The sequence below is a fragment of the Neomonachus schauinslandi genome, chromosome 4, assembly GCF_002201575.2.
Source record: "Neomonachus schauinslandi chromosome 4, ASM220157v2, whole genome shotgun sequence".
NCBI lineage: Eukaryota > Metazoa > Chordata > Mammalia > Carnivora > Phocidae > Neomonachus > Neomonachus schauinslandi.
In genome coordinates, this window is record NC_058406.1 from 56,398,178 (window position 1) to 56,424,599 (window position 26,422).

The window sequence follows — 26,422 nt, forward strand, 5'->3', positions numbered from 1 at the left end:
AGGGAGAAGCAGACTCCCCGCCGAGCAGGGAGCCCGATGCGGGACTCGATCCCGGGACTCCAGGATCATGACCTGAGCCGAAGGCAGTCGCTTAACCAACTGAGCCACCCAGGCGCCCCTAAGCTGAGACTTTTAACGAGCTTTAAAGCAAGTGTGGAAACAATGAAATGTTAAAATCTGACTAAAGAGATAATTGACTTTATTTTCTCACTAGTTCTTATAAAGTATTTGGTCTGGGAGACTAATATTTTCCTCAATTCATTTTGTTTTTTTATTGGCTTTGTATACTACTATCATTTTTACCACAGTATTTAGCTTGGGATTCTATGTCTCTCTCCATGAACCTCTATCTACATTTTGTCTGAGATTATATTGTAATACTTTTGAGTTTTCCCTCCCCCATATGCACATGCTCCTATATCCCATAACATGGTGCTGGACATGAAGTAAGTGTTGGTAAGTACTTATTAAATCTTCAGAAGTGGCCAGTTAGAATATTTATAAATAAATAGTTTAAGCTTTAATACTAATAATGAGAGGTAGCATAAGTTATTAGGTTTAGTTTATTATTATTATTATTTAGATAATAAGTATTACAGTAACCAGGTTTAGGGATAGATGTCGTAAAATGTTATATTTTCTTTATCAGTTTATATTGTTTATGTGGGATATGGAAAAAATATAATAAATATTCCAGCAACACTTCTACCATTTGTGTTCTGATCTGATCCTTAATTGACATTAAATGCACAACTGGAGAACAAATATCAGAATATATTATAAAAGTAGAAGATGACATATGCAGGAGTAATAACTAAACACTAGTACATTAAGGAATAATAAAATAAAAATATACATAATTAGTAACTCAAATTCTACTTAACCCATAGAACTCTAATAATGTTTATAAATATTTATGTCCTCAAAATGTAGTTTAGAGGTGCCTGGGTGGCTCAGTCAGTTAAGCATCTGACTCTTGATTTTGGCTTAGATCACAGTCTCAGGGTTGTGAGATCAAACTCCATGGCAGGCTCTGCGCTGATCATAGAGCCTGCTTGGGATTCTCTCTCTCTCTCTCTCTCTCTCTCTCCCCCTCTCCCTCTGCCCCTCCCCAGCCACTCTCTCTCTCTTTCTCTCTCTAAGAAAAAAAAATGTAGTTTAAAATCCCATGATGTGTAACATGCAAGAGTTTATTGATGTACCTAACATTACTATGTAGTGAAGTAAAATAAGATAAATATAAGGGTTTCCACTTCTCTAATCGGAAAATTAAAGCACAGCAAGAGTAAAGGCCTCTACCAATAATACTAATGACTTTCTTTTTTCATTTAACAAATATTTATTAAACATCCACTAGGCTAAGTGGTAAGGATACAATGGTTACGACTCAGTTTTAGAATTTTGTAACTGCTATAAATTGAAGACAGAATGGCTTTGGAACCCAAATATGCATGGGTCTTGTCTTCACTCCTTTCTTGTCTGCCTCTAATGAAGTACTCTTGCTACCAAACACAACAAAATGGTCTTCCTGTGGAAAGATTTACAGTTTTTAATATAGGTCTTCACTTCCACTGAACAAATGTAAGATACTGACATAAAACATAATGATCTGCCTTATCATTTACCGACTTCCAAGCAGTAAAAGATAATGCACACACACTTGACAGTTCAGTTTCTTATTTGCTGCAACTCTTACTATTTAGCAGATTAGTAGCAATTTGTTATTTTCTGTTCAAGTAATTGATCATTCTACAGTTTATGGAGAACTAATTACCATATATGCCAGATATTGATTACCGATTTTCAAAGAATTTGAATTCTGAATTTCACTGAAAGCACTCTGAATAGAAGTAGTCTTAGATTCAGAAGGTACTTCAGTTTTGCAGTACATCTTTATGATGTTCAAGGGTCATTGGTGGAATTTTTTGCAACAGGCACACTGCTAAGTGTCAGGGATTCAAAGATGCAAGACCTGCTCCAGAAGCTTACAATAGTGAGTGTAGAAATAAAAGTTTAAAGAAATTTCAGGTTTGGGATTTGCCAGATAAACTAACATTTACTATATTTAAGTAAAATCCAATAATGATATCATGAAGTACCAAGACAAAAAGAAGTTTCCCAGTATCTACAGAAAATTAGATTAATGCTGTAATAGATTGTTATGTACATCTTAGCAATTTCATTAAAAACATTTCTCACTGCGGGGCACCTGGGTGGCTCTGTTAGGTATCCCACTCGGTTTTGGCTCTGGTCGTGATCGGAGTCGTAAGATCGAGCCCCGTGTTAGGCTCTCCACTCAACATGGAGTCTGCTTGAGATTCTCTCTCTCCCTCTCCCTCTACCTCTTCCCCCACTTGAGTGTGCACTCTCTCTCTCAAATAAATAAATCTCTAAAAAAAAAAGCTCACTAATATTATAAATTAGTTCATATCAGGGGATTGACCAACAGTGGTAAATAAAAAATAGTGACTCAGATTTGTTTTTCATTCAGTGAAATATCTATATTGGAAAGATACTTATCTGATACAAAAGAAATAAAACAGTTCTAGGTATTTTCAGAGATTAGTTCATAAAAATGTGTAAATTATAGAATATATTTGACTAAAAATATATGTATGTATTTTCAACGTTTCAAACATTAGTAAGACATAAAGAAAATAGGTATAACATAGAAATTTTATAGTTTACTATAATTATAATTTGCATTAAGAACACCCATACATCACCTAAAGATTCTAGATTTTGAAATTGCATTAGCAATTGCAATTTTTTTTCTACCTTGAAAATACTTATAACCATAGAATTTCCTTTAGTTAATTGGGCTTTAATGTAAATTCTTCATCTCTACATTTAATATTGTTTCTTCTTCCCTGATTTGCTATTTGTCCTGTACTATCTGACTTTAACAACTAAGTACTAAATCTGACTTATGTAGCTGTATTTTAGGGACCCCAGCTCCAAAGTAGAGGTCATGACGACTTTCAAAATAGCAGTTTTCAGGGATACCTCAGAATGGCTTGAAGGGTGAATGGGAGATAAGCAAAGGCAAATAGTGACAAAACTTTTTCTAAAGTCTAAAACTCTGAAGTCGGGGCACCTGGGTGGCTCAGTCTGTTAAGCATCTGCCTTTGGCTTAGGTCCTGATCCTAGGATCCTCAGCAGGGAGCCTGTTTCTCCCTCTCCCCACCTGCTCGTGCTCTCTCTCGTGGCCTCTCTTTCTCTAAAATAAATAAATAACATCTTTTTAAAAAAAATTTAAAGTCTCTCTTTGGAGAAGAGCAACGAGTGGGAAAGTAACTGGAAGAGGCTGGAGAGGCAATGAAAATAGTATTTTTTTTAATGATCAGAGAAACTAAAACATGTTTGTATGGCCCTGGGGAGACAGAGATTGATGTGTGTGGGAAAGGGGATAGCTCTAGGTCTGGATCCCTGCAAGGATGAGAAGAAATGAAAGAGATATGATCTAGAGCCCAAATGGGCAGGAAGGGGATATGCTTCTGGAAGGGCCAGAGAACCGCAGAGGTGACTACAGAACACATGAACATATTGTGCTAAATCCAAACTGTATCCCCAACTCAATTTCAGCTAAGCCAGATCTCAAATGTGCCCCATTATACACAAGGAAGAATGATGGAGGGAAAGTCTGTGTGGCAAACCAAAGCAATCTTAAGCAATTGTCTCTACAATATATTCCTTTGCAAATTTGCCTCAGCATGCATATGAGAGGCCTGAAGTTTAAGCTTCTTTATCTTTGGAGCACATCCACCTCTGATTGCTTGTTTGTTTGTTTCAGTGAACAATAATGTAAGCTATGAACTGGGGTTAAGAGGAGAATACAATCTTTGACAAGATTGAAGAGCTCTGAAATAGTCTCAGAGAGTTGAAAAGCGACTTCTCGAGGAAAAGTAGTATGGTTGTCTGGCAGTATTTGGTCTCTGCTTCAGGTATTTGTCATTAATTTAAAGTGAGACAATCAGCCAACTTGTGATTTCTTCCAAACAAAGCTCAGTGCAGTAGCAGAAAAGGCAGAAATTTAGCTTCACCTCCAGGTTAAGTTCAGTTGGGTGAATGTGACATAAGGAAAGAGGACAAATTTGCCAAATGATATTTGCAAGAAACTATTTATAATGGTGGAGTGTTAATCATGACTCTCAGCTTAGTAAGGAAAGAAAGATAGATGAATAAATGTAGACACAGCATATCAGTCATACCAGTAACTGCTTCAAGGGAGCTCTAGGGTACTGACATAAGAGACTGGGAGTATAGGCGCTGATGATCAGCCAGGGGTATATTTGCAATTGAGATTTCAGAGTTGGTACAGATACTTGTGATGACAGTTTAAGTGGAATATTGGGAATGAGTTACTGAAATGGAGTAGAGGAAGAGATTGATATGCATGTGGATTGTTTATTTTGTTCAATTCAGATGGAATGCATAAAGCAGTAGCATATTACCTTGGAAAGAGTTGGAGATATAAAGGTAAGCAAGATTCAGTCCCTGTTTCAAGGAGCTCACAGTATAATATGCAACATGCTCCAGTAGGAATCCTAACATGGAAGGAAGAAATTGGATAGGAATCCAATCAATGATCAGATCAAGAAGCTTAGAGAACATTTGTCAAGGCCTGATCGCAAGATAAAGCATGATGCTTTTAGGAACAGCAGAGTTAGGTTTTCCTTGAGGCTCGAGTTTGAATGAGGGTATAGGGAAAGAAAAGGGTCAAATGAGAGTTGTTTTGTATCATATGGTAAAGGTACCTGGAATTTGTATTCTTTGGATAGTAGGAAAATTTTGTTTCAAGCAAGAGCGGACATAATGGCTGCAGTGTAGAGACAGGGGAGGAAGGAAGTGGATGCAGTTTTTTGGAGATGAAGGCTTGAAGAAGACCAGTTTAAATTATGAGATGAGAGTGTATGTGTGACACAGTTTCACTCTTAAATTTAGATTCAGACAAGATCATCAAAACTTGTGGGCGCCTGGGTGGCTCAGTTGGTTAAGCGACTGCCTTCGGCTCAGGTCATGATCCTGGAGTCCCGGGATCGAGTCCCACATCGGTCTCCCTGCTCGGCAGGGAGCCTGCTTCTCTCTCTGACCCTCCCCCCTCTCGTGTGCTCTCTGTCTCTCTCATTCTCTCTGTCTCAAATAAATAAATAAAAAAAATCTTAAAAAAAAAAAAAAGATCATCAAAACTTGTAATCTCTGTGGGGGAGCAGGTAGTACATTAAAATGGAAATCACGTAATCAGAATCGCTTCCCTTACCTAATTGTTAACGTGTTATGGGATTCACCCCAGGAAATACGGAACACCAGATTGTAATCTCTGTGAGGGCTTGTTTTGTTCACTGTTGTTTCTCCAGTGCCTGGTACAAACTAGATTCTTAATAAATACTGATTAAATACATTTGTTGACTGAATCAAAGACTCTCTTTAGCATCTGATCTCTTCCTTTGGCACTTTCATCTTAAAGCTGCCTTGCCCAAGTAGCACCATGCTAGGTATGAACCACTTAGCGCTTTTCTCCAGGATACTCCTCTCCTTTTGAACTTTACTCATCATCTAACAAAACTTCAAGATCAGGCTCTTGCCTTCCTTATTCATTAGCCATAAAATTTGGGCCACAGTGATTTGCTTCTTTATGTCTAAATCCCCTTGTCTGTAAGGTAGAGATAATAGCTAATATTCATTGAGCATTGAGCACAAGCACTTAAAACCAGTCAGTGTTCTAAGCACTTAAAATATTTTAATACAGTTAATCCTCATTAATGTGGCACTGTCATTCTCCTATTACAGACGAGGAGCCCAAACCATGATTTTACAGCATGTAACCAACAAAACCCTGAGCTGAACTCTGTCTAGCTCCTGAAACCATGCTCTTAACCACCCTGCTTACTACCTGTCCAATGATCATACCCAACTCATTGGATAGTTGTCAAGATTCAGTAAGAATAATTTATGTAAAGCCACCTTGAAAAGTGCATTATTGTAATAAGTGACCAGGAAATTAGATTATTTCATTTTAGACAGATCTGATTTGGAAAAACAAATCACTCCTATTGGGATGCTGACTTAGATCTACCTTCCTGCAACTTTCCTCACTGCTTCTAGTTCTGAACTGGGGATAAAGATAGGATAAATTCAGCTCCTTTCTGTACAACAACCCTCAGATTTTCAAAGACAGGCATCTTTTATGCCTACATCTTCTGTTCTCCAATTTAAACAGTTTGTATCATTTCCGCCATTTCTCCTATGGCTTATTCTGAATAAGCTCTGCTTTGTTGAAGACACCTTTACACTTGGCCACCTAGAGGGGAACAGAACACTGTAGTCCTTCTGTGGGCTAATGGTTGCATATAGAGCAGGACATTGACAGAAAAGATCTTGGGACAGCCCTTCACAGTCTGAGTCATATTCCTAGAGAACATTGTAGTGTCTTCTTTGCATGGGGCAGGTAGTATTTCTTGACTGAATGAATGCACCTATTAACAAATGAATTAGTCAACACTGAGCTTACTCTTGACTTAAATCCTCAATTTTCTTCACATTTACTTCTGCTTCTAATTTATATGTGTATAATTGGTTTGGGAGACATATGGCAGGATTTTACATTTGTCCCTGTTAAACTTCACATAATTAGAGCTATCCAGTCTTCTAACATTTTCAGATCATTTTGGACACTAATTCAGTCATTTAATGTATTGTCTCTCCCTCTCAACATCATGTCATCTGTAGATTTTTTTCCTGTGTGCCATCAATATACTCGTCTGAGTATTTAAATGGAATATATTACATTCATATTCATACTAAAATATTCACTAAACTTTATGGTTGAAAGAGTTTCAATTATAAATTAATCACATTTTCTTAGCAGTGCCTCTTATTATTAATTGTTAAGAATACCTGTTTATTTATTCATTCGATAATTTCTAGAATATAAAAATATTTTCTTAAATGTTAACTAATTGCAGTAATTAAATTAAAAATAAAGCTTTAGGGGTGCCTGGGTGGCTCAGTCGTTAAGCGTCTGCCTTTGGCTCAGGTCATGATCCCAGGGTCCTGGGATCGAACCCCGCATCGGGCTCCCTGCTTGGCGGGAAGCCTGCTTCTCCCTCTCCCACTCCCCTTGCTTGTGTTCCCTCTCTCACTGTCTCTCTCTCTGTCAAATAAATAAATAAAATCTTTAAAAATAATAATAATAAAATAAAGCTTTAAAATATGGGGTCGCCTGGGTGGCTCAGTCATTAAGCGTCTGACTTTGGCTCAGGTCATGATCCCAGGGCTCCCTGCTCAGCAGGAAGCCTGCTTCTCCCTCTCCCACTCCCCCTGCTTGTGTTCCCTCTCTTGCTGTGTCTCTGTCAAATAAATAAATAAAATCTTTTAAAAAAATGAACATTTTAGTGGGAATGACATCTGAAATAAAATTGGGAAACATAAACTAACATAAAGTTGAAATAGGCTGTGACCCTATGGAGCTAAACTTTTCACCTCCAAAGAAATTAACTGAAGAAGTTAAACAGTCTCAAGGCACGTAGGACAGAACAATTGAGAGAATGAACAAGTAGGCTCATCATCAGAGCAGAACAATTTTAATCAACCAATTTTGTGTATCAGAAAGTGTTTCAACTGGGCACTATAAAATGCATGAATGGAAAGTTTCCCAGTTATGAGAGCTAAAGGGCTGTAGTACGCCAAGCATATTATTAAATAAAAAATTTAAAGAGAAATGGGAGAAAAGTTTCTTAGAATGTAATCTTGGTTCCTTGGCAAATTGCAAACTCTAAAGATTATCAAACAAAGAGGGCAAACATAAAAAAAATAAATAAATTTGAAGCATTGATCTCAAAATTAAGAAAAAATGTAGTAACTGAAATATCTCAATGAAATATGATAATTACATCACTTTGGTTAGAGAATATAATTTTTCAGATTTGCATTTGGTATTTTACGTTTGTTGATTTGAGAAAAAACCTTTTATTTATCATCTGCATTTTGAAACAGGTTCCATCCTACTGCCTTCTAGTTCTGCACAGTGTCTGGCAATAACAAGTTATTATTATATCACCAGATCATCTCATCAACTTTAAGACACTTAAAATTTAAAGTTCTTTTTCTTTTTGTTAATTTTAATTTTTATTTGTTTATTTATTTTTAAGTAGGCCCCACACCCAGTGTGGAGCCCAGTGTGGGGCTTGAACTCATGACCCCGAGATCAAGACCTGAGTTGAGATCAAGAGTCAGATGCCCAATTGACCCAGCCACTCAGGAACCCCCAAAGTTCTTTTTCTAAGGTTTAAAATTTTAAGGTTTCCTAGTCTAATTTTGACAAAATTAGATAAATGTCAAAAGTTATGCTTTTCGGTTAATGTTTCTCTTGATCTCATGGAAGAAAAAATTTAATAGGTGTATAAATAAATATCAAACTCTATGCAAATTAGTGGAATAAAAGTAACACATATATAGCCAAACCCATAGAACAGCCTAAAATTGTATATACATGACAAAAGTTATTGCAATTTGTTGCAGTCATGCAAAATACATGTTCCATTTATGTTAATACTAATGTAATCATTTTCTTAGCTCATTTTAACTAACCAAAATAAGGTCACTTCAAAAAGAATTCTAAAGTGGTTTAGGTGGGTATAAATTTAGAAGACTAAAATGTTCTCTAATCTTTTTTATTATTAAATATAATGCCTATATGCTATAGAAAATTTGGAAATTATAGAAAAAATGTGAAGAAGGAAAATTTTAATCACTCATAATCCCACCATTGATATTTTTTAAATTAACATTTTGATAGTTTCTTCTGATACTTTTCTAATTTTAAAAAAAGTGAAAACATATAAAAGTATACCTGACAAGTGAAATAAGTCAATCAGAGAAAAATAATTTTCATATGATCTCACTGATATGTGGACTTTAAGAACAAAACAAAGGATCATAGGGAAAGAGAGTAAAAATTTTTTAAAAGTACATTTTTATAAAATATATAAATATTTCTATAAATATACCTTTTATAAATGTTTATATTTTAAAATGTATATTTTATGAAGATATAAAATATAAAAATTTTAAATAAATATACAAACTCCTACTAGCCAAAATGAACACATTAGCTATTTTTTTGTATTTGAATTCAATCTTTTTTTGAAAGAAATAAAACACTGTAGATCAAATGGGAAGTCTTTTATGCTGTCCCTCCTAGTCTTGTTCTCATCACAACACAATTGCAACTTTGAATTTGATGTGCTTCTCTTCCATATATTCCTACTTTAACTGCATGTATATGTATATATATATATATATATATATATATATAAAACACTGTTTGGTAATTTATGGAAATCAATTTGTCCTATATGAATTTTTATACCTATTTTTTCATTCAGTATGTCTGCTAGATCTATCCATCAGCATACTTAAAAATATAGATAATTCATTTTCATTGTTGTGTACTATACCAAAATATGATTGTATCATAATTTGGTTATCTGTTCCCTTAGGCTATTGTTTATTTAGATTGTGACCAACTTTTTAATATTATAAATTATTCTGCAGTGAAATTTTTCTATCATAAGATTTTCCTATATTTCAGAGCATCTCATTAAAGATAGTTGCCTGAAAGCAGATATGAATATTTTTGAGACATGAAAAACATATTTGAAAATGTTTTCCTGAGAAGACTATGTTCATCTGTAATCCTCAAAGCACTTTATATGAGTGCTCAGCTCACACATTTTCACCAGCATTGAGTACACGAAGCCATTCTTGAGTAAATTCACTCATTTTTAATGGAAACAATTGACGTTCCTATGAAATTAACTACAGATGGTCCCTAACTTAACAATGGTTCAACATACGATTTCTCAACTTCGCGATGGTACAAAAGTGGTACACATTCAGTAGAAACTGGACTTCAAATTTTGAGTTTTGACCATACCAGTAGCAATATGCAATGGGATGCTCTCTCGCCATGCTGGGTAGCGACAGTGATCCGCAGCTCCCAGTCAGCCAGGGGATCACCAGGGTAAACAACCGATAGATTTACAACCATTCTGTACCCATTCAACCATTCTGTTGATTGCTTTCAATATGGTATTCAATAAATTATGTGAGACATATAACACTTTTTTATAAAATAGGCTTTGCATTAAATGATTTTGCCCAACTGCAGGCCAATGTAAGTGTTCTGAGCATGTTTAAGGTAGGCTAGGCTAAGCTTTGATGCTCAATAAATTAGGTGTATTAAATGCATTTTTGACATATATTTTAACTTATGATGGGTTCATCAGGATATAACCCCATTGTAAATTAAGGAAGATCTGTAGTATGAATAAAGGCAATTTATGTGTAAGGTTGAGTGGTGTAAGCCATTTAATTTAGTTCAAAGATCCACTTAAGATTGTTTATTGATCATGAAATGCCATTGCATCATCTTCATGTTATGGTTTTTGTTTCAGCAAGGTCATGTATTGATCTACTAAATTTATTTTCTCTCTGCTATTATTAGGAACTGGCTGAAATTTCTTCTGTGGCACATTTTATTATAACATCCAGTAATAAAAATATTATCTTTTTTTTTAATCTAGCATATGCTTTACTTTCTTTATTGGGCATCTGTGATCACCAGCATTCTTCGTTATTTCAGAATTTCAGTTTTAAGCTGTAACATGATGTCATCTTTGGAGTCAGAAGACCTGAGGAACTATCCCAGATGCAGTTATGCAACCCTCATAAAATCATTCTCATTTTCCCCAGGAAATGATTATCAGATCCTTCACCCATAAAGTAGGACTATTATTGCCTTATGATGTTATTAAATAAATTAAATGAGAACCTTTGAAATAAAGTAGAAATATAGGTTGGCATTAGTTATCCCTTTCTAAGTCTAGGTTCCCAGTAGAACCCAGCGTGAGAGCTATTTTACAGGCATAATTGGTCACCTTTATCTGCCACCTTCTCTGATACAGCCAAGGGAGCACATTATACAGTGCATCAAACCCTACCCAAATTTTTAGAGACCATGTGAGGCCTTTTGTTCTCCCAGCATCCTCCCCTGCCCACACACCAACATTTCATACTGCCCAGAGTTCCAGCTTCAAGTCTGTCATTGCCTGGAACCACTTCAGAAATCTTAAACTCCTAACTTCTGCTCTCATTTGAATTTTTCACACTCCTAGTTCTCACAATCCCTCACTTCTATGACAGTCTTGCTGACCTCATGGAAACCTGAAATCTCTGGCTACTTCTGTTTTTTCCTAGACTGTCAGTCTCCCACCTGGTCCCCAAAAAAGTTAAAATAATTATCATTGATAGAGCTCTTTTGATTGCCCTTCACTTCCTCTTTGACCCCCCTCAAACTATGCTAGTATGTGCCATTCTCCCCAAGTGCTCTATGTATACAAAATTCTTGACGCTTCCTGCTCAACGGATTACCTTGCTCCTTACTTGTTTAATAAATACTTACTGAATAAAGGGATAACTAAATTATTAAACTACTTTGTATCCATTCTTGTCATTCTTTTTTTTATATAATGTCACTGTGTGGCATGGACAGTAGTGTTCACCAAGTATTCCATGAATTTCTCTTATATTTCCCAGCCTTTCTTGAACTCAAGGTTGAGGCCTTGTAAACAGTTCTAGACATGGAGCTATAAGCAGAAGTGATATGGGTCACTTCCCGTCTGAGATATTTTTTTTTTTTTTTTAGAGATTTTATTTATTCATTTGACAGAGAGAGACACAGCGAGAGAGGGAACACAAGCAGGGAGACTGGGAGAGGGAGAAGCAGGCTTCCCGCGGAGCAGGGAGCCCGATGTGGGGCTTGATCCCAGGACCCTGAGACCATGACCTGAGCCGAAGGCAGACGCTTAACGACTGAGCCATCCAGGCGCCCCTCCCGTCTGAGATCTTTAAGAAACAGTGGCTGGTTTTCTATACTCTCTTCTCTGCTTTGGCGCTTCTGGAAGTCTTGAGATGGTGGCAACACAAGACTCTAGAGGCAAAAGCCCATGACACTGGACAAGTAGTGGGAGTGGGAAGTAAACCTGTCTGGTGTTAAGCCACTGAGATTTCAGAATTAATTTGTTACCACAGCACAACCGAGTTTATCTTAAATAATGCTCATTGTTCCACATTTATAAATTAATGTCCATCTTATTACATACATAAGATTTTATAGAAGTTACCAGTATGCAACTCATTTTCCTAAAGTCTGCATGATTCATAGGCTTAGGAAAATCTGCGCCATATGACTGATATTTTCCAACTGGCCTGACTGTTCCTAGCCAGCCCTTTGCCTCAAAGTCTCTGCATATCAGAGTGTGCTTCGTACACTTGATTTGTTTTCCATTCTTACCCAGCTTAACATACAGGTAGAGTAGTTCATCTAAGTAAAAGTGAGAATATTTTCCTACACAAAAAAATCCCCCACATTTATTCACACATGCCTCTGAGTCTAAAGCTGAATGCCATGCTCTAACTTTAGATTTTGATCCTTAGGTTTTTTTCTGTGTTTATTGAGAGATTTTGTTTAACTTTTTTTAATTTAAATTCAATGAATTAACATATGATGTATTATTTGTTTCAGGGGTATAGATCTGTGATTCATCAGTCTTATATAATACCCAGTGCTCATTACAACACATATCTTCCCCAATGTCCATCACCCAGTTACCCCATCCCTCCACCCCCTTCCCCTCCAACAACCCTCAGTTTGTTTCCTATGATTAAGAGTCTCTTATGGTTTGTCTCCCTCTCTGGTTTCGTCTTGTTTCATTTTTTCCTCTCTTCCCCTATGATCCTCTGCCTTGTTTCTTAAATTCCACGTATCAGTGAGATCATATGATAATTGTTTTTCTCTGATTGACGTATTTCACTTAGCATAACACCCTCTAGTTCCATCCACGTCATTGCAAATGACAAGATTTCATTCTCTGATGGCTGTGTAATATTCCATTGTGTATATATATATATATATATATATATATATATATATATATATATATACCACTCTTCTTTATCCATTCATCCTTGTTATAACTGAAATTTCTCCAAAGAATAGTACCATGTTCCATTGCAATTGCAGTCTAAAGGCATCAGAGACTCTCTCTGAAGTAGTCCTGGCCGTCTCTGAAGCCCTCCTAATGTGTCAAAGATGTGTGTATATAACTTCTGCTGACCCACAATTACCAATATTCTCATCATAAGTTAGAAACAATTCTATTCTTTTTCACTATTATTCTATAAAATACACGGGTTTTCTTAAGTGGGTCTCAAATTTTATTGAACTATGGTTGTATCTTGTTTCAGTGATAATTTTTTTTTTTCAGTTGAAAGAGACAAAGCATCTGACTTTCAGGTGTGGCTTAATTTCAGCCTAATATGTTATCAGGATCCATATTTTAACTCAAACAGGCTCTTCCCTGTTTATCATGCCTGAAGATCCCAGTTTCTAATCCATCAGGGAAGAACAAGAGTCTCTTCCCCTGAAGTCTCAGTGAAAGAAACATTGCTTCTCTTCTGCTCTGAATGGATCCTGTTCCCATCCTTGAGCCAACCCCTGTGGTTAGGTGAATACAGTGCACTAATTAGCTTAGGCGTTCCTCACTTTCCTCAAGTGACAAAAAGGAATCAACTTCAAGGGAAGCAGGTGGCCTTAAGTTGCTGAATGGGAAAACTTTTGGAGAGAAATCAGAAAAAGTCATCACAATCAAGAGATGATGCTGGTAGCAATAGCTTCCTTTATCCTCTCTATACCGTCTGCTGCCCACAGGTGGAATTTAGAGACAACTTTGATTTAGGGACTTAGAGTGTTTCATTATGCACTGTGTGTTATACCTTGATCATATTCTCTCTCTCCTTTCTTTGAACTTCTCTACATTATTCTTTTCTCCCATATACTACCTTCTGTTTCAGTTATTTATATGTATTTGTCTCCTCACGTAAATCATCAGCTACTTCAAGGCAGGAACCAGGTTTGAATTAACTGTGGATCCTGCCTTGTGCCTTTCACATACTAGACATCCCCACTATTCAACCAATAATAATTTGTCGAATAAGTGAAGGGATAAGAAATGAGTGGGTCTAATTCATACTCTCATCCTTTCACTGTAATGTAATGCCTATGGGGGATATGTGTGTAAGGTTCTACTACACACACATAAAAACCTACTGTGTGCTAAGTATCATGGCATAGTAATTAAAAAGTAATTAAAAAACAAACATTGCTCTGCCCTTCAAAAGCTTATATTCTAGTGAAGACAAACACACTGAGTAATTAGGGTGTAATAAATGCTATAAAGGATGATTGTAGGGTGTTAAGAGAGAGTAATAGATTTTAATTTTTATTATTTTTTTCTGATTATTTCCAGATCAGCTCTAGGTTGGCTCTCTCAGGGACTACGGGTTTTGATGGAGGTCTGTTAAACTTAGGACTTCTTAGAGGATTAATATTAGATTCCCAAATAAAGTTTCCAGATTCAAGAAATTACACTTATATTGTGCTAAGAAAAGACTAATTTTTTTCTCTTTCTCCCTATCTCTCTCCTAGCCTGAAGTTCTGGATCAAATACAAAATTTAAGGGAGCTGTGGATGGATAATAATGCATTACAAGTGCTACCTGGGGTATGTAAGTTTTTATTATGACATGTTGTCTAGCATCTATGTTATATATTAATTGTAATTAATAATAATCTTCATTTATAAATCTCAGTGTTTGCCTTTCAAAGTAAAACATTTGTTTGGTCACCAAGTGTTTTTCACTAGTTTTTTTTTTTTTTTTTTCACATACCTTCTGTAAGTGATGCAGGTATATAAAATGTATGAAAGATTTTTCTTGTTCTTTCAGGATTATATTTTTCGTCTCTCCACATACTGATTTTTAAAAGCTGAGAAATTTATATTGTTATATATAGAAAAAGAAAATGCTACATATAAAATCCAAGTCTTATTTTTGCTAAATCAAACTAGATAATTGCTTCTGCTCATATTCTAAGAGCTCTTCCACAAAATAAAAATCTTTCTCTCAGTTTGGGTGATTTCCAATAGAATACATTTAAATTTTTGAAAATGGTATGTGACAAATTACAAAGTGTTAAAAATAGAAAGTTAAACTAGAGTCCATTTTTTTTTCAACTAACAGACAATCCAGTAATATTTCCCAAGTGGTAGGTTTACCAGTCAGCTCACTGAGTGTGAACATTCCTGCCTTTCCATTCAGTGAAAGAAAGGCTTCATAAAACACTGCCTCTTGCCACTCATAATACATGCACTCAAATAAGCATGTACATACACACACACATCAACCACAATATTCTTATTGGTAATAACCAATTCCAAACCCCTTACATTGGGCTAAGAGGACAGGGTAGCTGGATTTGTAATAACTCTTCAGCCACTGAGATTTAGATGTGTGTTCCCAAAGCCAGTTTTATTCTTTTTTTTTTTGACTTGACATTAAAAATTCCTTAAAATGATTGCAAAAGCAACTAGAACAAGAAGTTTTTCTCTTTTGAACAAGCATGAAACCACATAAAGGAGAAAATCTGGTAAAAGATTAAGGAAAAAAATACTTTCTTCTCCTATCAAAAGAATACATTTATACTGTCATCATAGACACAAAACAAAAAAGCATGCTCATCCTTTATATATTGATTTATTAAAAAACCGTTCACAAATACACATCTATGAACCAGAAACTATGCTAATGTTAGGATTACAAAGATCATATATTCAATGACCTAGAATATATTTATTTGAGGAGCTCACACATAATAGGAGAGGCAGATCTAGATTCCACTACACATAGTAGAGCCTAATTTGTGCCATATTCAAGGTATGTACAGGTCTTGGGGCAACACAGGTAAGACACTCATCAATTTCTTGTGCAGGGATTGAGGATCAGAATGTATGTCTAGTTGGAAAAACCTATGCCTGCCTCTTTGATATATTTATTAATTCAAAAACACCTAGATAATGCCTAGCTCATGATAAATGCTAGGTGTTTTACAAATATTTACTCACTGAATCCTCATAATGAGCCTATGAAGTAGAGTTTATTACCATCCCCATGTTATGGATTAGGAAACGAAAACAGAAAGAGTAAGTAACTGTCCCAAGGTCATGCAGCAGGTAGATAGTGATAATTCATACCAGCACCAGAAGCCGTTGTTCACTATGATGTCCCAAAAGGCCACTGCTATAGAATCAACGGAAGGCACAAATGAGAATTATGCTCATCTTACTTTCCATAGCCATTACATTCCCAAAATCCAATCTTGAAAGTCAGCTCAGACCTCAAATTCTTTAGTAAACTTATTATCTAAATGGAAAAGTAGTGATCAAACCGTCCATGAAACAGATAATGCTGCCTAATTTGTCTGTTTCAAGAGTAGATTTTTCTTATACGCTGCTCTAAGTAGATTTCTCATTTTGGTTAGTACACTTGAGTTTCATATTTTGCTCTATTCCTTGTGGGAATCCCCCCACCTCCTTGCCATAAAGAGGCATGGCTTTCTGAATGTCTATGCCAGCAAATAGTTGCTATGCAAGTACCTAGAAACACATGTCTTTGAAAAGCTAATCTTGAATACAGCCTTTAACTAGCCCGTGTCTATCAGTTTCATAGAATGATTAATCCTAAATATTTATTGTCAAAAGACACAGGAAAAAAAGCAAGTTCATCTTATTCTTAGTTCATGTATCATAAAATATATGTATATATATTTATGTATACATAAAATTAATATACTTCTAAAATACCTTTGGAAGCCTGAACTATCATTTTGCTACTCTGTTTTTCATAAATTAGAGAAGCAAGTAGATGATGATGAAAAATTAGTCTTCTACATAGTTGTCTTGTGATGGTCCCTCTAAGATCAACCAATCAAAATGTGACTAAACAATGCATTGAACCTGTATTTATTCTTAAACAAACTTCAATATCTTCTTTTGTTTGTGATGGCTTCCACTCTTTTCATTTGCTGTCTACTGCTCACTTATAGACTCCTTTATGTCAAGGGGTGTTGGAGCAAGATTCAATATCCCCAAGGACTCTGAGGCTTTGGACTTCAAAGGCCTTTATCACTCCAGGCTACTATTGCTTTTATAAAGTGTTTGAAAGTGAGGGTTTAGAAAGACTCAAAAATAAACACCAAAGTGTTATTTTGCTTCTAAAAATGATGTTTAGAAATTTTACACCAAAATATTGAGTTGCACTGCAGATAACAATGAAGGAGGCTTCAAAGAGTAAAGACATTTTCTCATGATAAAACAACAAAAAAGAAACCACACACACACACACACACACACACACACACACATAAACACATGTATCATTCTTTTCTTGCTCACCAGAAGAGAAGAATGAGCCATGGTAACATAATAGCTCCTTAGGGTGGAAATCTGTAAGTGAAGCGACAATATTTTTCCAAGTGACATACTTCCAGGCATGGGGAGAATTCAGCCTTCTGACGTAGTCACCCAAAGTACTCTGTTCCTAGATTAGCAACTATTCATCTACTCCAAGACTTTGCTCACATTCTCTGCCTCCATAGGGAGAGAGGGAGCAGGGCTAGAGATATGTGCTAGGTTAATTAGAGAGTTAGAGGTCAGTAGCTGACAAGATAATCAACAGGTTTTGTAGTCTGTAATCTGAGAAAAGTGAGTTTGAATTTTAGCTCCACCCCTTATTAATGGGGTAACTTTGGAATGTTACTTGTAGTAGATGCTGCCATGCATCATCCTCCTGGTATGAAGAACTGACTCTATTTCCGAAGCTTCTGGGAATGCTACTTGCAGCTCTCCACCCTCCTCAGGAATTGCTCCAGCTTAAGAGAACCTCCTTACCCAGGGTCACATCCTTATTCCGGGAGACTTCCACCCAATGACCAGTGATAAAGGTCTGGCTCCTCACCCTTCCTCAGGACAACTACAGGGCATCCCAACTTAGTGAGTCTTGAAGGGCCAGCTGCAGACTTCCTCAAGACTTTATCACAGCTCAGCTTCTTCATCTGCCCAGTCGTGCTTCCTTTCTCCCCTCTGTCTTTCACTGGTATTGGTCCTAGAAACACTCTCTCATAAACTTCTCTTTGTCTCTGCTTCCCAGGGAACCCAGTGTGTACCATTACTTAATTACTAAGCTTTAATGTGTGTTAAAGTGCAGATTCTGATTCAGTAGGTCTGGAGTGGGTCTGAGAGTCTACATTCCTGGCAGGCTTCTAGGTGGTGCCAATGCTGCTGGTCTGCAAAACACATTTTGAGTAGCAAGGATATGAAATATTAAATCAAATAATATATATAAACTACTTAGCACAGTGCAAAGGGTTTACCTGTGTGTTAATAAGTTTATTTATTTACACTCTGTCAAATAATTAGAGACAATATATTAAAGTGTACACAGGTAGATTAGATGAACAAATGACCCAGTGAACACGGATATGTGTGGGGCATTTATTTGCAAAACATGCCCTGAAAGAAAATGAAAATGAGGACTTTCATCTTGTTCTGACTCCTGTGGTCCATGTCCCAGCTAAGCAGCCCCTGTTACTCCTGTTCACGGTATGACTTTGTTCCTCCCTGTCCTCAGTAATTAGTTACTCATCTAATTCTCCCACTTCTAAATTTTTCTTGAGCTCATCCCCTCTTCATCCTCATTTCTGCTATATTAATTCAGGTCCTTCTCATCTCCTCAGTGTTTCCAGATCCTTGTGATGGGTCTCTGCCACTCCCATCACAAATCTTTCTTCCACAATCCCCTGAAGTTGATATTTTAAAGCACAAATCTGATCATGTCATTCTCCAACTTAAAAACCTTGAACAGCTTTCCTTGCCCGTAGGATAGAATTGACATCTCCTCACATAACACATTAAGGCCTTTTAATACCTGGCTTCTTGTAATCGTACAAATCGAATTTCCCACTCTTCCTCAAACATGCCATGATTTTTCACATTTTGCTGTGAACGTATGTGTCGTTTTCTCTTCCAGGTGCAGGTTCTGCTTTTCTTGACAATTTGTGTCTTTCAGACATTTTGCAGCCCTGTGCTTCTATGGCATTCTCCACATGCTTTGTTTTCTTGCACATGTGATCGGGTATTATAACTATTTGTTTATTTGACAGTTTCCTCCACTACTATGAACTCTGTAAGGATAAAGACTTTGTCTGTATCATGACAAGTCTCTCCTCATACCTAGTTGACTTATTCAGTAAGTCTCCCATGTATAACACAAGCCCTGATACATAGTAGATCATCAAAATGAACTGTTGAATGAACAAAATAGAGAATCTGTTTAAGGATAAAGTCCAAATCATGACTTAAAACCTTTCTTATGCATTTGAAATGTATGAATCAGCATGTTAACATATGCTGTTTTGGTGGCGATCTTTATTTATTTATTTATTATTTATTTATTCTTCTGCAGCTTTAAGATTCTTGTGTTGAGATGTAATTCACATACCATAAAATTCACTCATTTAAAATATACAATTCAGTGGCTTTTTTTTTTTTTTAAAGATTTTGTTTATTTATTTGACAGAGAGAGACACAGCGAGAGAGGGAACACAAGCAGGGGGAATGGGAGAGGAGAAGCAGGCTTCCCGTGGAGCAGGGAGCCCGATGCGGGGCTCGATCCCAGGACTCTGGGATCATGACCTGAGCCGAAGGCAGACGCTTAACGACTGAGCCACCCAGGCGCCCCTTCAGTGGCTTTTAGAATACTCGCGTGGTTGTATAACCATCACCACAGTCTAATTTTAGAACATTTCCATTATCTCCAGAAGAAACCCTGAAGCCATTAGCAATCATTCCCATGTCCCCTTCCCCCCAACCTCCAGCAACCCTAACCTACTTTCTGTCTCTATAGATTTGCCTACTCTGGACATTTCATATACATAGAATCACACAACAGATGGGTTTTTGTAACTGGCATCTTTCACTGCATATGTTTTCAAGGCTCATCCATTTTGTAGCATATATTTGCATTCATTGCAAAATAATATTGCAACATGTGGATATACCACATTTTGTTTATCCATTCATCAATCGATAGGCATTTCAGTTGTTTCCATTTTTTGGCTGTTGTGAATAATACTGCTTTGAACATTTATGTTTTTGTGTGGACATATATTGCATTCTTGAGTATATGCTGAGAGATTGCTGGGTCATATGGAAACTCTTTGTTTAACGTTTTGAGGTACTAGCAAACTGTTTTTCAAAGTGGCTATACAATTTTAAATCCCTGCTAGCAATGTATGAGGATTGCAATTTCTCCACATTCTTGCGAATGCTTGTTATTGTTGTAGTTGCTTTTAAAATTAGTTTTACGGTGTTGTGGTTTTTACAACTTTCAATGTCTTGTGAAATTTTCTCAACTAACCCTGAGTTTATGCAATGTTATCAAGTCTATAGGGAAGTTAAAGATGTTGGTATACCTGGATATGTCAAAAAACAGAATAGAAACAGTTGACTTGGACATTTCTGGATGTGAAGCCCTTGAAGACCTCTTACTGTCATCCAATATGTTGCAACAGTTGCCTGAGTCTATAGGTGAGAATATTCTATTATGTCATGAATGTTTACATGAAATATATCATTTTCTTTTTTGGCATAGTCCTAGTTTATCATTAGATACAGGGAATATACTGTTAGCCTGACTGATATTAATAAATTACCAAGTTCATTATTGGTAAAATACTGTTTTTACATCTTGAATATCTTAAAATGAAATGGTAATACTAGTTATCAAATTCAAGAAGACTCTCCTATTAAAATCTTACCAAATTGATATTTTTTTTAAATGAAGATCTTTTAAGTTGTAAAATGTTATTGTAAAAATTATATTTATTAGATTTAGAGTAATTGATAACCATGTGTGTCTGCTTTTATCACCATAGAATTAGCTTCTATCCACAGTGTTGCCATATCCTATTTTCAATACTATTATAACACTACTATAATCTAGAAATAACATAAAGATGTATAATAATATAAAATCTCTTTGTGGTTCTATTATTAAAAACAGATACATTGTATTTTATATGCTGTTAAGATTCATGACAGCAGAGAATTTGTCTTTTAGTATATGTCAAGCACCCAATTCATTTTTGTTATAAATTTTTATATGAGTAAAATAACTAAAGTCTCCTAATTTAATAATGAGCAAAACTTTTTGTAGAGATATCTTACTATTATTTATGAGAGGACTCAGGAGGGTAATCAGCCAATTATTTAACTTTGGAGATTAGTTTTTAACATGCTTTGAATTCGATGTGTCATATATTCTGTAACTTATTAAAACCTCTGAAAATTAAGTTATAACCTAGGTACACTGATTGAAAGGAAGCTAGAAGATAAGGCAGTATTTCAAATCTTTCTTCAATATTTTATTGCTTCCATTTTCACCATTCTTTCAGGCTAATAGACTAGGTTTTCTTTCTTTCTAGATTGATAATTTTTTTTATGTAGCCACATACTTTATAACAGTATTTTTCCAGCTCATTCCATTGTAAGACTTATCTAAGAGCTTTATTGAACACTTATACATTTCCAGACGCTTTCTCTGAAAATTCTGATTCAGTACGCTTGTACTGAATCAGTACATTTGTTCCTTACTGCCTCCTCAGGCCCTCTGATTTGTTTTATTAAACATAAACATATATGTTATATGAAACATATAATCAGATAAGTCTAGAAAATACTGTTTTATGTTGTAGAAGGTGAGGAAGTATAATGGTTAAAAAGAGCATCCTTGGATTAAGATGACAGAGATGATCATCTGGTCAAGATAACCCTCAAGATACATGCCTTAAACTCCCACTCAATCACCACTCCATATCTCTTCAAAGACATAATGAAAATAGAAAAATGACTTATATTTGAAAAATATATTTTTGTTCCTTACTGCCTCCTCAGTACCAAGAACTATGCCTAGTTTATACTAAGGGCTCCTTAAATATTTAGCAAATAAAATAATTTAGCCATGCTTAAAAAGGCTGAACATCTACCTGAACCTGAGCTAGAATGGAAATATTGCAATGACCCCACGCCTGATGGGCTCCAGACCACAAACAGCAGCGGTAGCTGTAAGTTCCATTTCTGCAGTGGAAAAAAGAAAAAAAAAAAGTACCTTAAGCATAACAGGAGAATCCACAGGAGATTGAGGCAGCAACTCCTTTTCTGCAAAGAGAGCCTGAATCAATCTACAGCTAGTATGTGGAGCTAGCATTGGAGAGAACAGATATAGATTCACTGCTGAAAACTGTGCAAGTCACAGCTAGTTTGGACTGGATCTGCACTATCCACATGGGATGAGAGCGCCATGTTGCTAATAGGAGATCTGGTTCTGAACTCCAGAAACCTGGGGTCAGGGGTAGGTAACCATAAAACTGCCAGACAGGGACGGGTGAGCATAGATAAGGAGAAAATATTCACCCTCACAAATGAGCATGCAAACAGAAATCTTAAAGGAAAACTAATGTTGTAACAACAACAAAAAACTCGAATAGGAAAATTTACCCAGGAAAAACCAAAGTCATCAAGCAACGTAAAAAATGATTTTTAAGTATGTGTAGATCCTCAATTAGACAAAACTTACAATAACACTCATAAAAATAATAACTTGTAAAACAAAAACAAGAACTATGACTAAGAATAGGTGGTTATAAAAAAAAGAAACAATTAGAAATCCTGGAAATGAAAATGGCACATAGTGAAATAAAAGACAGTATAATTATTTGTTTAAAATATCTTCCTTTAAGAAAGCAGATGGGGAAATTAGCCTTCTGGTCTGGGGAAGACAACATGGATGGGTGATAGAAAACATCAGATTAGGTACTTGGCTGGCATAAAGCAGACTAGGATAGATAGGAGGGTACTATGTATTTAACACCTTCATTAAGAATCTGAATGGCTCTCAAATTAGGAAAGTAAACTTTGTTATACTCAGACTATATCTTTGGACCCTGTTGACCTTTCAGAGAAAATTACATTTATGTATCTGCAGAGTTGCCAGAGTCCCTGATTATACATGGGGAATGGCTGACTTTGCTCCAAATATTCCCCTCTTGGTCAAGAGAAGGATCTGGGACAGGAGACTGAGAGCTTTGTCCTAAGGCCCTAAAAGAATTCGTTGATTCTGATTGGATGGGAAATTGTATCTTATCTTCTTTATTGGGACATCATTGGACTACCAACATTTAAAAGAACAACCCTTTGGTTTTAGTCCCTAACATGCCTCAAGACTTTTCACCACTACTTTCAGACTTTGGTACTGTGATTCTCTTAAAGGCTACCTTTCAACCTGGCTTCATGGTATTTGCACAGCAATCTGTGACCCAGCGCAAAACTTCTTATGCCCCACTCAAGTGACACTGAGACTGTCAACCCTCCTCTAGCTCCACTGGTAGGCAGGTGCAGTAGTTTGATAAGGGCTACCAAGTCATACAAAGTTTAGCTGTAATGCATCACGCCCTGTTTCCTTTTCACAATTGATGAACAAGCTCTTTTATATTTCCAAGGTTGATATTTCTTACATACACACCAGAGAAGCTGAAGTGATTCAGTCACCCTTTAACCATAGGTGAATATGGCAGTGGGTGAGCAAACCTCAGAGATAAATGACCCCGGTGAGAACTGTCCTCTTTCCCAGGTGCTACTGTTTTCAGCAGGGTATCCTCAGGGCACAAGTTGATGTATTAAAGCTCCGATATTTTGTAGATATTTTCTCACAGCAGTCTGACAGTGAGACCCTTTTTCGCCACTAGAGTAGAGATTCTGAGTGCTTCTCCAGAATATGTAACTGAGCATACTGAAATTTAAAGTGCAATAATCGCTTTTTATTTCAGATCTATTCTGATTTACTCCATGCCTTTAAGGAATCCTCAGAATACTTGAGGTGCATGGGCATGACCCACAGCAGTGCTTCTCAAAGCATATTCACAAAACACTAGCTGTACAAAGTATGCTGCACACTCACACACATTCTGCAATAACTTTGCAGAGTCACATTGCTACATTAATATATTACAAGGTCCTAGAAAAACTTCATTAATGAAATATGTTTAATGTTATTTAATTTAGCATTTCACAAACACATTTGACCATGGAACCCACTATATCCCTGAGAACAAGTTTTCTGCAAAAAAATAAAGTAGCCTACAGTATATATGCATATTTCCAATGTAAAACCAAAATTAACCACGCTTTGCCCTTGGACTTTGGCTATTTAAGCCATACTGATACTACATTGTGGCTGGGTAAAGGAAGCTGTTCTTCAATTACTCTGTGGTTAGTAGTCATTAAAACCCTGGTAATAATGCAGGCAGTAAGGGTATGGAAGGTATAAATCTGACAGGGAAATATAAAAAGTTGAAACTATTCTTGGCCAGTTCTACTCGGTATATTAAAATTGCAAGTTTTTGTGCTTTCTGCTGATTCAAGTCAAGGATTTATGGTAACAAAAAAGAGTATGAGGTCATAAGTTATAATTTTCCAAGTCCGTAATTACAACCACTGCATCACAATACCTCAGTACCCATTCGTTGATTATTAGGCTTACTTCAGATTTGTTTTTTTACATTTTTTTAATTTTATTATGTTATGTTAATCATGTGCTTAGGAGTTAATTAAATATTAAATCATAGCTGGCTTAAAAATTTTCATCTGGTCCATTTGCGGTATACTAGATAAGGGAAACGTGGTAGTGTTGCTGTCAACTTAGGTTTCTATGGAGCCCTATGTTTTGTTTATTTGTCTGCACTGATGTACCCGAACTCCCACTGATGCAAGTAAAGTTTTTACAACTGGACAGTCAAGACTAGACTACATACAAAGATATTTGTAGGTTTATATAAGCAGAGTGTAGCCAACTGGCATGATAGTCATCGCAAGTGATTCTTTTTCTTTCATATTGTATTTCCTACCAGAGATCTGTTCTTATGTATTAATAAAACTTCTTCTCTGTTTTAGGACTGTTGAAAAAACTAACTACTCTAAAAGTAGATGACAATCAACTTACAATGCTACCCAACACAATCGGAAAGTAAGTGCCAAAGTTTCATATCAGTCAGCCCCTCTGAGCCAGAAACAAAAGGATATGTTAAATTTTTTTACTTCAAAACATTTTCTATCTTAATTTAATTTTATATCTGAACACTGCATTGACACACTATATAATATCATGTGAAATAACTATGACTCTTTCATAAGCAAAGGGATTAGCCAGATCATTAATTATGTTATTGCCTATAATTTCCCAGATACTATTAATTGGATGTTTTTGACTGAGTAGCAGCTTGAAATTCACTTGAATGTGTCTTATGAAATCAAACCAATTTGTATAAAGCTCTGTAGTTTGTAAATGTTACCATTACACTATAAGTGATTTAAAATATATTTAGTAATTGTTATTTATATTAGTAGTACTATATAACAGTACTGTAAATGTTATTTATAAAAATAAAATTATTTGCCTTTGAAAGTATGAAAAAGATTCATCAAAGATAAATGGGCCTATTCAGTTCAAGGTTGATTACTGGTTTACAGGGATAAAGGTTAAGAATCTTATCATAAAAGCTCATTTTCTTTTATATATATTTAAGTGCCATTATCTTCCTTTGATTATTGTTTCAGAGAAAATAAAAAGGAAGTGTTAGAGGAATGAACTAAAACAAAACAAAACAAAAACAAACAAAAAAACTGGTGAAAAAACAAAGAAACAGAAAGAAGCCAATGGGAAGTGTATGGGAAATCTCTATACCTTCTTCTCAATTTTGCTGTGAACCTAAGACAGCTCTAAAAAAAATAGTCTTTAAGAAAAAGAAGAATGACTGACAAACTGGTTATTTAAACTTGAGTTTTGGGCATATATTTTGTCGAAAATGAACAAAGTGAGCTTGTCACTTCAAGGAAAACAACTAACAGTATTTGTCGCTGACAGTAAAATTTGAGCTCTCAAGCAAAAATTGGAATTTTGGAAAATTCCTATCTGCCACTGTGAGCTTGACAACTTCCCAATCCTTACAGGCTTTTCTGATAAGACTAGTGTGATATAAATTAATGTAATTTGTTGATATTATGTTATGAAATGTGTCAACATCTGGAAAATCTGTATAACTCAGTGAAGCAGTATTTCCAAATGACCAATGCATGAATTACAAAATCAGACATGGGTAAAAGACCCATTCAGAATGCAAAATAGACCAGTTGATTTTAATGTATTGGTATGAAGAATAAGAAAAGTTCATTGATATAATTTCAGATTCTACATTGCAGTTATCGCCTAAAAAAATGCCACTTGTTGAGTTTTGGTGTAGTATCAAAGAAAAAATCACAATGATCCAAAAGGACTATTGAAATGTTCCTCTCTTTTCCAACATCATATCTATGTGAGGCTGGATTTTGTTATATATAATTCAGTCAAAACAATAC

General features: G+C 35.7%; 1 protein-coding gene across 2 annotated transcripts in view; it reads left to right on the top strand.

Moving 5' to 3' along the window:
• The window catches only part of LRRC7 (leucine rich repeat containing 7), a 410,462-nt gene that overhangs the window by 259,344 nt on the left and 124,696 nt on the right, over window positions 1–26,422 (top strand). For both annotated transcript variants that reach the window (XM_044914052.1, XM_044914051.1), the window contains exons 8-10: window positions 14,549–14,623; window positions 20,398–20,542; window positions 24,962–25,034. In XM_044914052.1, coding sequence (XP_044769987.1) covers window positions 14,549–14,623; window positions 20,398–20,542; window positions 24,962–25,034 — 293 coding nt within the window. The remainder of the gene's footprint in view (window positions 1–14,548; window positions 14,624–20,397; window positions 20,543–24,961; window positions 25,035–26,422) is intronic.